The 13127-nt window shown below is 43.0% G+C and overlaps 2 protein-coding genes across 2 annotated transcripts; both read right to left on the minus strand.

Annotated features, from left to right (window-relative positions):
• Positions 1 to 4430: 4430 nt before the first annotated feature.
• Positions 4431 to 5353, minus strand: LOC9649576. The gene is made up of 2 exons (XM_024681582.1): positions 5121 to 5353; positions 4431 to 5068 (listed from the first exon to the last, which is right to left on the minus strand). Exons 1-2 carry the CDS (start codon positions 5338 to 5340, stop codon positions 4524 to 4526), a joined length of 765 nt encoding a protein of 254 aa, XP_024537350.1. The 5' UTR covers positions 5341 to 5353; the 3' UTR covers positions 4431 to 4523.
• Positions 5354 to 11558: 6205 nt separating this feature from the next.
• Positions 11559 to 12445, minus strand: LOC9649577. The gene is made up of 2 exons (XM_002976692.2): positions 12236 to 12445; positions 11559 to 12184 (listed from the first exon to the last, which is right to left on the minus strand). The coding sequence occupies exons 1-2, from the start codon at positions 12309 to 12311 to the stop codon at positions 11637 to 11639; spliced, it is 624 nt and encodes a 207-aa protein (XP_002976738.2). The 5' UTR covers positions 12312 to 12445; the 3' UTR covers positions 11559 to 11636.
• Positions 12446 to 13127: the final 682 nt, after the last annotated feature.

Genomic DNA, 13127 nt, shown 5'->3' on the forward strand with positions numbered 1-13127 from the left:
GACATGGTTTTAGAGTGGCACCACCCAGCTCCAACGGGCTCGAACAGCAAGGGGAGCAAGCATCGAGGCTGCTGTGGTCGCACAACCAATGAAACCAAGGAAGGCAGAACTCCTCCCCGTCGTAGAACTTGCGCGACAGGTACACTAGACAGTAGTGACTGATCCCAAACACCGGGGGCCAGAAGAGGGGCTTCCATGTAGCCTTCCATGCATATGAAGCATAGAAAACTCCCGTGATGAATCCCAGGAGATTCACCACCTCGACCACACGATTGTTGTGCTCACGGCCGAAAATATACCAAGATATTGAATTTATCTCTGGAGAGAAAAAAAAAAAACGTTGCAAACTGGAATGGAAATGAAAAAAAGAAAACGCACCGGAGAGGCCAAAGAAAACGCTTGACTGAATCCCCGTCTCAAGGAATGGAAGCGGAATCAGGAAGAGGACGACGGTGATCGAGACAGCTGCACGCTAAACAAAGAAACACACACTTGTTCCAGGACAAGCGAGCATTGGTTTCTTACTCAGATGTTCTTCTTCGGCACCGCGCCCAGGATCTTGCTCATTGCGCCTCCGGCAGTCCCTGGTGCTGCGCCCAGGAGAGTGTCGCTCGCCGCTTCACCACCAGCGCCATGATCGGCCGCCATCACGGGGAGCGCATCGCCGCCGCCCGCCATTCCCCCGGACCCCGACATTGCTTGTAACTATGGTTTTTCTACCTGATTTTCTTTTCATTCGACTGCCCGAATCGCGCAAAGAGGTAATGTTCATTCCAGTCTCCTTTGCGGATCAAACTGTAGTTCTTATCGCGCAGTGAGTGCTTCGTTCAAGCGAGCCGCTCAAAAAGCGCCTTCCACTGTCAGCATTTTTCCAAGCTCCAGGATCCAGGCGAAGCAAAGGATCCGGAAGATCCGCAGAGACTGGCGAAGTGCAGTGCGCAGGGAAGACGACGACGAGAGATGTGTATCTTTGGCTGTTTTATATTGTTTTACTGGTGTTGGGAAACCTGCAGAGACAAGGGTCAGCATAAATATTCTGGACAGCATTTGCAGCTTCACTGTCGCTGCAGGCGAAGGAGGGAACCAGACTGTGACGGGAGAATTGGAGCCTCTGTCTGTCGGCTGGGAGATAAGCATCAACATCAAGGCTGAAAGGATAACTGTACGCACGGATGAGGTGTGCTTGACATGAACGCGCCTGATTTACGTAAGAGTTCTTTCTTCTGATTCTACACTGTTTTGCTCTCAAGTGCTGGAAAATTGGTCCTCACGGATGGCTTGACAAGGAGAACGTGCTGAAGTCTCATCCAGATTGAGTGAGAAATCGTTCCAGACAGATGGAAACATGAAGTATACAAAAAAGATGGATCTATAAAACCGGAAGAAGCTGTGTTTCTACACGAGCAGAGGCAGCAGTCGTACATGGAAAAAGCAGTTTTCACCAAGATCTCCTTGAGTTGCGCCTTGTTCGCCACCAACCCAGTGTAAACATCGTAGCCGAGCTTGTTGGCTATGGCGGCAACGAGCTTCTCTTTCCCACTCGCCTGGCGGCCATGGACGAGGTAGCTCCTCTTCCACGCCTTCCCAATCCTCTTGTAGTAGTCCTGAGCTCCCACAAACGCCTCCAGATCCTTGACCAGCGTCTGCTTGAGCTCGACATCCATGGAGCAATCCAGCGTCTCCAAGCTCGCGTGATGATCGAATTCGCAGCTCCCCCAGCTCATCTCTACATACCCACGGTGAAAAGGCGGCGGCGCTTGGAGGCGGTGGCGATGATGTGAGAAAAATAGGCCTGGATCACGTCGTTGGAGTAGTGCGGCGGGAATGCCCGCACGAGAAAGCTCGAGATGAGGGGCGTGTTGTCGTCGATCAAGCTCGCCCTCAAGAGCACCGGCTGCTCCGGATTGACTGCGAGAGAGGAGAGGTCCGTTGACGTAATTATATCGTTCTCGTACACCACCATCGATACATGGCATATCCGCGTGGCAGACTGTGGCCACCTCATCAGTCAACGCCACATCAGCCTGCCACCTGTGCCAACCCTTGGATGCGATTAGGAACATACAAAAAGCCATAATTCCTCTAATTCATGGAATCTCAACCTGAAAAACAAGGAATCTAGGCCTGGCAAGATAGAGAGATATAAACATGCATACGAGGTCCACTATCCATTATCCATTTTTCCAGGTCTCAAAACTAAATAGCTACATCCTTGCGCTTGTTTCTCCCAGCTCATATTCATTATTAAAAGTCTCTCCAGTGCTTCACCCATATCGAGCAGCTCCTTTGCAGAAGTAGGCAATCGATGCACAAAAGTTTGTAGACATCAAAATGCTTGGACTCACGCTTGTTTCTCCAGGCTTCCCAAGCTGAGGTTGAGCACGATCAGGTCACCCATCAGGCGCGTGATATCCATGCTACCACTCCACGCCAGCCAACCCAGATCACTCTACATGGCATTCTCGGACGATGGCCAGGACCTTCTCATCAAGAGTGTGGTGGAGCAATGTGGAATAAAAGCTGTTCATGAAGATACCTTTGAGTCTCTGGGATGCGATGAACTAGATATGGTGCAGTGAACTCTTGTTGTCATGCAGTATGACGTGGAACAAACAAAAGATTAGTTCGACACTGTCCATGACTATAACAAAAGTCACAACATAAACTGTGTAGAAGTAGCATTGCTGTCCTCTACAATATGCTCAACCTTATCTATCCAGCCGGCAGCATCTCTTTGTTGTTTTTTTCATGGCCGCTTACATTGTTTGTGACTTCATTGAAGATTCACAGCTAGAAATCATTCTTTTTTTAATTCTCTACTTGACAATGCGTTTCATCAATGAATAGCCTATGTTCAAAATTGACCAAGTCAAACACAGTCTTTAAAGAATATTGCACATGCAAGAGAATATTTTATATAAATGAACAAGAAACGAATAATACTTTTCTGTGGTTTTCTTAATAATAGTGCATATTATTTATTAATCATATTGATTATGTTTATAATTTATAAACAAGAGATTAATCTTATTACATAGAATAACTAGAATATACTAGGAATAATTTATAAATACATCATTAATCTAAATGAAAAACAACCATTAGATGGTAGAATATTCCAAAATATCAAGTATATTCTAGGTATATTCATTAACCTGTTTGCTTATAAAAAATTTAATAAAAATAAAATATTTATAATATTAAAAACACTTTAAATAGTATTTAGAATAATTTTGCATATATAAAATATCAAATTTTTTAGTAAAATAAATTACCAATAGAAACCATGTTTTAACCATCAGTGGATCATTATAGAGCACCGAAGTTAAATCTTTTGCACTCTAGGCCTCTACCACCACCATCCTCTTTGATTGCATTTGTTGTAAAATCCTTCTTTTCCTAGAGGTTTTGGCAATTTATGGATTCAGAATATTGACGAGAGAGAGGCAAAATTCCCCAGTCACCCTTGTATGGACGACCAAAATCACATGACATGTTCTTTCTTTTCCTTTTTATCGGGAAAGTGTAAAAGTCAAGGTCTTCTTACGAGCATTGAAAACAAGGTTGACGAGATACACCTGGTATATCAGTAGAAACTATAAACTTTTCCAAGGAGAAAGATGATAACAAATTGGAGTTGAAATATATGAAGATATAACGGCGAGGACACCAAGAGAAGGTTTAGTGCAACAGGCCGGACTAGAAAATCTCGGATAGCCTCCAGCACCTCCTACGACATTTGCGGCAATCACAAAGTCAACATGGCTCCGAGCTTTTACTTTTCCGATGCTCAACAGCAGAAGCAAGCCTCTCAGGTGGTGGAGAGAAGACGAACAACCTCCCAAAGTCAGCCTTCCTCCGACCTGTCTTCTTGAGAGCGCATGGAACCTGTGACGTTAACTTGTTCCACGAAAAAGTCCCTCGTCACGCTTAGAACCACGAGGAGTTGCAATAGCTCTCGAGAGGAGGAAGTAAAAACCAAGAGTTACTCGTGGAAGATCTTGAGTGGGACGTTTATTCGATCGTGATTCCAGTCTAGTGGCAGTAGCAGAAATGGAAACAGGAAACATTTAGGAGCAGGCAAACCATTCGAGGGGTCAGCCACGTCGACTAACTGTCGGGGATTACAGCCTGGCAAGCTGATCGGCGCAGCATGTCTGTGCTACTCAGACATGCTGACATGCACGGCTCGATGAAATTATCCACGCACATCTGGAGCTCTGTGAGTCGGAAATCTGCGTTATCATACGTCATTCAGAAAGCCGTTAGCGCGAGTTGTTTTTTCCAGATTGGAGAAAGAGAATTTGGAAAATACCAGGGTGGGATATTGGGTTTCTTTTTTCGCAACAGGTAAGGCTTGCTTGGAGCATGCGGTTAATTTTGTCATTTTAGGAGTTCTTACACAGCTTACATTTCTAAGAGTGGGAAAGTATGAAACGAACCATAAATTTATTGGTTCAAGACATTTAAATCTCTAGCCTCTCAAACCTCTCATCTAGACAATTCAGAGCGAATTCTCAGAATTAACAACTCTGAGGTTTTCTGAGGCTCTTCAGATTTTTTGGTAAAGTATTCCCTGTAGCCTCGGCAAACTCCCTCAAAGCTTCAATAGCGTTCTCTTGGCGCACAGCAAGCCGCTTGTCCATATCCATTTCTCCCAACCTATTGCAGCTACCATATAGCATTTCGAGTGGCGACTGCAACATGTAGAAATGAATCAACATCCCGTGGACAATTGCAGCGATCGATCCCACAAGTAGAAGGGCTTGTCTATGCCATCCCAGCGGTGGAGCAACGGTGCCCAAAACACAGGCAGCCATGTAACTCAAACCCCTCGTCATGTACACCACTATGAACTTGAACAATCCAGGCCCGTCATACCATCTGTCAGGAGCTGGTTGTAATACCGGAGTGAAAAGTCCACAGCATGATATCGCCAGCAGCGGAAGCATCACCCATTGATTTGTGCTCATTATGGAACACACACCACTGAGAAAACCGCTGGTGCCTCCAACAAGAAAACCATATGCATTGCTTTTCTTTCGACCCAAAAGGGCAACGAAAAATACTGCATGGACGCACTTGTCAGTCTCGAGAGAGAAAGCAGTGAAACACTTAACATGCTACGAAGACGGGAACCAAAGCAGAAGCTCCGCTTCCTTCGGGGAACTCAGGGGGCCAAAATATGGCACCCATGTAGAACGCATATATAGTGAAGCAATGACTAACAAGATTCATCAAGAACTGGCGCCGTATAATCCAGTGCCCACTGAGGTTCCAACTCTCATAGATATCAGCAAGATCATACTCACCATTTGGGCTCAACAATCCCTGCTCCATAGGGTAACCTAGATTGTCCTGCAAATATATCCCTGACTGTAGCTCATCCGACGGCTATTAGAGGTGTGGCGAGAGCCTTTTGGGCTGTGCTTTTCATGACAAAGATTCCAAGGAGGTGCTGTCTGCCGGCTTTACTTGGCTCCACGGGCCATGATAAGTGCGGCTTGGTCAGACACAACTAGATCAAAAAGCTTCTACTACCATCAATCTAAAACTTGGAGGGAATCTAAGTGGGGGAAGTTTTTTTTTCTGCACTGGGTTTCGCTTTGCAGAATGGGGAGTTTACGTCCAAGTTGTCCATGGTCACGCAGTAATGCTTGTCCAAGTTGTAGCAGCGTTAAAACTTCGCTCGCGCCTCCTCCGGGGACACCTCCGCCGCCGACGCCGCCGCCCCAAATGCAGCACTGGGCGTGCTTGCTGGAGCTCCTCCTCCGCCAAAAATCGCCGCCGCCGTCCCAAATGTGCTCGCTGGAGTCTCTCCGCCAAACCAGCCTCCGGAGGACGTGTTCTTTGCTGGAGCTTGACTCGATACCTGCTCGAAAATACGCGATGGTGTGAAGAAGGCCCCGGACCACGTTTGAGCTCTGCCAGAACACGGGCCAAATGTGTGCTGGAAAGCATGCGACGGTGCTGCTGGTGCGAAGGGTGATTGTGGGTGATTGATGCTGGTGCGAATGGTTGTGGCGGTGGTGTTGCGAAGGGAGATGGAGAGGCCGGCGACGTTTTCGTTTTCTTGCTCTTGAGATGCTCCGCCACTCTTTTCAAGCACCACGTTCGGATTGGAGCCGCTGTTCGTCCCCAGCACCAGCGCCAGGAGCTCGCCGACGTCGACCTCCTTCTTCCGATCATCATCAGCCCCTTGATCTCGCCCAGGAGCCTGTGATCCTCCACGCTCAAGTGGAGCTTCACTGTCGACTTGAGCATCTGGAAGTCGCTGGTGTCCATGGCCACCGATCCGGCCCTGGCAGCCGGGAAGACGGTGTCCTGCTTGGCTTCGTCCGACACGAACACGAAGATCCTCTCGTCCGGAGCCCACAGCCCATCGCTCACGTCCAAAACGTCTGCCATCTTCACATTCATGGCCGACTGGCTATCGATCCCATGCACACCCTCCTGGTTTTCACCAAGATCTCCTTGAGTTGCGCCTTGTTCGCCACCAACCCAATGTAGAGATCGTAAACATCGTAGCCGAGCTTGTTGGCTATGGCGGCAACGAGCTGCTCTTTCCCACTCGCCTGGCGGCCATGGACGAGGTAGCTCCTCTTCCACGCCTTCCCAATCCTCTTGTAGTAGCTCCCACAAACGCCTCCAGATCCTTGACTAGCGCTCGGCATTCATGGAGCAGTCCAGCGTCTCCAAGCTCGCGGGATGATCGAATTCGCAGCTCCCCCAGCTCATCTCGTCCACGGTGAAAAGGCGGCGTCGCTTGGAGACGGTGGCAGTGATGTGAGAAAAGTCGGCCTGGATCACGTCGTTAGAGTAGTGCGGCGGGAATGCCACCATGACATAGCGCGATTCATCAGTGGCCCACGCTCCACTTGAAATCCAGGCCTTGGAACTTGTCACGGGAAAGCCCGGCTGGAGTCCCAAGATGAAGGGCGTCTTGTCGTCGATCAAGCTCGCCCTGAAGAGCGCCGGCTGCTCCGGATTGACTGCGAGAGAGGAGAGGTAGCTGTTGGCGTAATTATAGAGCGCCGTCGTTCTCGTATCCGCGTGGCAGACTGTGCCAACACAGCCGCCACCTCAGCAGTCAACGCCACATCGGCCTGCCACCTGTGCCAAGCATTGGATGCTCAAAAAGCCATATTCACGGATCTCAACCTGAAAAACAAGGAATTTAGGCCTGGCAAGATAGAGAGATATAAACATGCATACGAGGTGAGTTCTTCCATTATCCACCTTTCCAGGTCTCAAAACTAAATAGCTACGTCCTTGTGCTTGTTTCTCCCAGCTCATATTGATTATTAAAAGTCCGCAAAGCTTCTCCAGTGTTTCACCTGTATCGAGCAGCTCCTTTGCAGAAGTAGGCAATCGATGCACAAAAGTTTGTAGACATCAAAATGCTTGGACTCACGCTTGTTTCTCCAGTCTTTCCAAGCTGAGGTTGAGCACGATCAGGTCACCCATCAGGCGCATGATATCCAAGCTACCACTCCACGCCACCCGACCCAGATCACTCTACATGACATTCTCGGACGATGGCCAGGACCTTCTCATCAAGAGTGTGGTGGAGCAATGTGGAATAAAAGCTGTCCATGAAGATCTGGTTGTCATGGAGATGTGTTATGCTGTGGAACAAACAAAAGATTAGTTTGACACTGTCCATGACTATAACAAAAGTTTCAACAGAAAAACTGTGTAGCATCTACAATATGCTCAACCCTATCCATCCAGCCGTGCAGACTTGGTTTGCATCTCTTTGATTTTTTTTAATGGCTGCTTACATTCTTTGTGACTTCATTGAAAATTCACAGTTAGATCATTCTTTTGTTGATTCTCTACTTGAAAATGCCTTTTCATCAATGAATAGCCTATGATACTCTTGTTCAAATATTACACATGCAAGAGAATATTTTATCTAAATGAATAATATTTTTCTGTGGTTTTCTTAATAATAGTGCTTATTATTTATTAATCATATCGATCAATTAGGAGATTATAATTATAAAAATGTTTATAATTTATAAAAAAGAGATTAATTATTACATAGAATAACTAGAATATACTAGAAAGTGTTTATAGAATATAAACATGTTTATAATTTATAAATACACAATTAATATAAATGAAAAACAACCATTAGATGGTAGAATATCCCAAAATATCAAGTATATTCTAGGTATATTCATTACCCTAAGGTTTTTTTAAAAAAATTAATAAAAAAAAAATATTTATAATATTATAAATTTTTTAAATAATATTTAAAATTATTTTGCATATATAAAGTTTGTAAATACATATATTACCCTGGCTAAGTAATACACTAATTATAGTACTATAACATATAGACCATCCATTTGAGACTGAATTTAGTCCATCCATTTTTGTATATAAATAAGGGTTTAAACCCAATTAATACATCTCGAACACTCACATTGGTGGGCATTGCAATTTGTCCCTAAAATACAAAGCTTTTTGGTAGTGCTTTGGTCTATTATTCAGGATTATGCTTTTTGTTTTTATTTCTTCATTTTTTAAATTTAAATTTATATTAGCTCTTTGGAAGATCTAGAACTCTAACTATCACTGTGTTTAAATTTACTCTTTTTTTTCATTTTCATTGCATTCTCTTTTTCTATTATGCTATGTCATCATTGATTAAAGAGTACCTCACTTAAGGTTACTAATGCTACTCTATTGGATAAATTTTTTGGTGTTATGAGGTGTGATCATATTGATGTTGCACCCATCATTGATGTGTTGTCATTTCCAACTTTTGTGAGACATGATTACATAGTTTATTTTATTCTCAGTGTTTTGCTATTTAACATTGCTATGGAGTATGATTGTGATATTGATTGACAAGCTATGGATAATGCCTTAGTTCTTAATTCTTAGTTTGAGTTTATGGAAAGATGATATGTATAAGCTCAAGTGGATTCTAGATTGTTTTGATAAGCTTTATTATTATAGAGATAGCTTTAGAAATGAAGTGGAGATTTTATAGGGTAGATGTCAATTTTTCAATCTACCATTTAATCCTTTTTTTTTTTTTTACATTTTGCTCTTTCCTAACTTTTTTTTATTTCTTGGCTTAAGCCAACTTCTTTATTTACAGAATTTCCTTTTTATAGCACATCAATCATTTGTGACTTTTATGATTTTTATTCTTAGTCAATTGTTGAATTGAGTATTTTCTATCTTTTTTATACTAATTTAGATGTTAAATATGTGTGGGAAGTTGCAAATCTTGTTTTTGTTTCTTTGGCAAAGTCTTTGATCAATTTTGGTGTTGAATATTCCTTTCTTCCAAGGTTAAGTCACTTTAACCAGAGTTTTAAGTTGAGTGCATGTCTCTAATTGTAACTGTTAGTGAGAGTTTTTGTTTTATTGTTATTGTTAAAGAGTTTATGTATTTCCTTGAGAGTGTGAATATTTCTATTAATTTTTCCATATCAAGTGTTGAGTTATGTGTTGAGGACCTTAAACAACATGAATCTTTTGCTTCTTTTGTATTGGTTGAAATATTTTACGATAAAGAGTCCTATGCTTTCCAAGCTTTGAGCATATATCCTTTTTTGTTTTCCCATTTTGCATTGACAGGTGCTAAATATTTCTCTTCCAATGCTTCTTTATTCATTTTTTCTTCTTCCACACTATTTCTTCCTCAATTTTTGTCACTTTCTCTTTTTTATTCCAATGCTTTAAATTTTTTTTCTTCAGAGGAAGGGGTAGAGGGGATGGATGGCAATTTAGCCCTGACAATAGAGTGAGGATGAGTAGATACAATAGTGGAGTAAGGACAAATAATATAAATTGTGGAGTGAAAACAAACATAGTGAGTCTAAATGGAATATTTAACCCTGCAAATTTAGAGATGGGATATATTATTTGTTACAATAATGCTTTATGGATTATAGTGGGTTCTTGCTTTAGTTCAAAATTATGGTTTTGTGGTTGGTTTAAACATTTAAGAGTTGTATATGGAGTTATAATTGATTCATCAGGATTCTATAGTTGACTAATGTTTATGCCATGGCTTTGGGTTTTATTTTAATTATGGTTATTAACAAATTTATAAGTGTTTTTATGGGAGCTTTAGATTTTTGTGATAATTTATAATTGCTCAGCAAAAGCTTCAGATGTTCAATTAGCTTAGCTAGATAATATGCTAATTATAGTACTTAAACCATCTATTTAGGATTGAATCTGGTCTATCCATTTTTGTATATAAGCAAGGGTCTAAACCCCAATTAATATAATTACACTCACACATATATAAATTATCTAATATTTTAGGATATGTACTAAATAAATTACTAATAGAAACCATGTTTTAGGTTGTCATGCAATTTTGGTCATCCATAATCTTGCCTACATAATAGTTCTCTCTCTTCAATATTATGAATCCCTAAATTGCCAAAACCTCTAGGAAAAGTAAAAGCTTACAAAAAAATGCAATTAGAGAGGGTGGTGGTGGTAAGTTAAATCTTTTGCACTTCAAGCTCCTACCACCTCTCTAATTGCATTTCTTGTAAGCTTCTACTTTCCTAGAGGTTCTAGCAATTTAAGGATTCATAATATTGAAGAGAGAGAACAATTATGTAAACAAGATTCCCTAGTCACCCTTGCATGGACAACCAAAATCACATGACAAGTTTTTTCTTTTCCTGTTTCTCGGGAAAATGTAAAAGTCAATGTCTTCTTAGGAGCATTTAAAAATAAGGTTGATGAGATACACCTAGAAACTATAAGGAGAAGATGATAACAAATTGGAGTGGAAATATATGCAAATGTATTTTATATTTAATTTAGAAGATATAATGGCAAGGACACCAAGAGAAGGTTTGGTGAAGAGGACAGCAACAGGTCGGAAGAGAAAATCTCTGATAACCTCTAGCACCTCCTAAGCAAGTCAACATGGCTCTGAGCTTTTACTTTTCCAATGCTCAACAGCAGAAGCAAGCCTCTCAGGTGGTGGAGAGAAGACGAAGAACCTCCCAAAGTCAGCCTTCTTCGGACCTGTCTTCTCGAGAGCGCATGGAACCTGTGACGTTAACTTGTTCCACGAAAAAGTCCCTTGTCACGCTTAGAACCACGAGGAGTTGCAATAGCGCTCGAGAAGAGGAAGTAAAACCAAGAGCTACTCGTGGAAGATCTTGAGTGGGACGTTTATTCGATCGTGATTCCAGTCTAGTGGCAGTAGCAGAAATGGAAACAGGAAACATTTAGGGGCAGGCAAACCATTCGAGGGGTCAGCCACGTCGACTAACTGTTGGGGATTACAGGACGAGCCGCCTGGCCAAGCTGATCGACGCTGCATGTCTGTGCTACTCAGACATGCTGACATGCACGGCTCGATGAAATTGTCCACGCACATCTGGAGCTCTATGAGTCGGAAATCTGCGTTATCATACATCATTCAGAAAGCCGTTAGCGCGAGTTGTTTTTTCCAGATTGGAGAAAGAGAACTTGGAAAATACCAGGGAAGATTTCAGATGCGGTTATTCAATTTTGTCATTTTAGGACTATGTCTACCTTTCTAAGAGTGGGAAAGCTTACGAAACTAACCATAAATTTATTGGTTCAGCCTCTCATAAAAGACAATTTTCTAGCCTCTCATCTAGACAATTCGCTCAGATATGACAACTCTGAGGTTTTATGAAGCTCTTCAGATTTTTTGGTAAAGTATTCCCTGTAGCCTTGGCAAACTCCCTCAAAGCTTCAATGGTCTTCTCTTGGCGCACAGCAAGCCGCTCATCCATATCCATTTCTACCAACCTATCGGAGCGACCAAATAGCATTTCTAGTGGAGACTGCAACATGTAGAAATGAATCAGCATCCCCTGGACAATTGCAGCAATCGATCCCACAAGTAAAAGGGCTTGTCTACGCCATCCCAGCAGTGGAGCAACGGTGCCCAAAACACAGGCAGCCATGTAACTCGTAATCTTCGTCAGGTACACCACTATGAACTTGAACACTCCGGGCCCGTCATACCATTTGTCAGGAAGTTGTATTACCGGAGTGAGAAGTCCACAGCATGATATCGCCAGCAGCAGAAGCATCACCCATTGATTTGTGCTCATTATGGAACACACACCACTGAGAAAACCGCTGGTGCCTCCAACAAGAAAACCATATGCATTACTTTTCTTTCGACCCAAAAGGCCATAGAAAAATACTGCATGGACGCACTTGTCAGTCTCGAGAGAGAAAACAGTGAAACACTTACATGATAAGAAGACGGGAACCAAAGCAGAAGCTCCGCTTCCTTCAGGGAACTCAGGGGGCCAAAATATGGCACCCATATAGAACGCATATATAGTGAAGCAATGACAAACAAGATTTATCAAGAACTGGCGCCGTATAATCCAGTGCCCACTGAGGTTCCAACTCTCGTAGATATCAGCAAGATCATACTCACCATTTGGGCTCAACAATCCCTGCTCCATAGGGTAACTTAGATTGTCCTTTCCCCAAATATATCCTTGACTGTATCTCATCCGACGGCTATTAGAAAAGGTCATAGCTGATGTGTGAGACCACCCATATCAGCGCTAAACTGCAACGGGCAATTCGTGTCGGGCAAATGCAATCGAAATGCCAATCAATCTCCTGGAAATTTAGAGATTCATCCACAATGCCTGGAGGTGATCCCGCCTCGATTAAACCACTGAATGGCTACGCTTTCTTTCTCTAGATTGCAAAGTGTTTTCTTATATCCTCTTCCAGGGGTTCCTTGTTGCTCGCTCCATCCTCTGGTGTTCAAGGATCCTGCTTAAAATTCATGGTTGAGGCGCATAAAAGACGCTGGAATGAATCGATAAGTAAGGCGGCGAAGCATAGCTCTGCTGCTCTAGAATCCATGATCAAGAAGATCCTCGTCTTCTTTCGTAGCAGCACGGTCATGTGGAACTCGACATCGTGACGCAAACATTGTTCTTGTGGACCAGGGAATGTCGTCACTTCTTTGTTTGAGAATTCAAACAATACACTGGAGCCATATTTGAAGCAAATCTATCTCCAAAAACTCCATCTTTTCTGCGTATGCCCACAATGGGCATCTGGACTAGACTCTGATTTTGCTTGACGACAGCGGGATCAAGTGTCCAAAAGGAATAGTG

The sequence above is a fragment of the Selaginella moellendorffii genome, unplaced genomic scaffold (genome assembly GCF_000143415.4).
Source record: "Selaginella moellendorffii unplaced genomic scaffold, v1.0 SELMOscaffold_31, whole genome shotgun sequence".
NCBI classification, from domain to species: domain Eukaryota; kingdom Viridiplantae; phylum Streptophyta; class Lycopodiopsida; order Selaginellales; family Selaginellaceae; genus Selaginella; species Selaginella moellendorffii.

Excerpts from the sequence above, each read along its gene's own strand:
- LOC9649576 (XM_024681582.1), bottom strand. The coding sequence starts at position 5,340 with ATGGAGCAGGGATTGTTGAGCCCAAATGGTGAGTATGATCTTGCTGAT. Across the intron at positions 5,069-5,120 it reads GGTTCCCGTCTTCGTAGCAT|TATTTTTCGTTGCCCTTTTG; the intron begins GTTAAGTGTTTC and ends GCGTCCATGCAG.
- LOC9649577 (XM_002976692.2), bottom strand. The coding sequence starts at position 12,311 with ATGGGTGCCATATTTTGGCCCCCTGAGTTCCCTGAAGGAAGCGGAGCT. Across the intron at positions 12,185-12,235 it reads GGTTCCCGTCTTCTTATCAT|TATTTTTCTATGGCCTTTTG; the intron begins GTAAGTGTTTCA and ends GCGTCCATGCAG.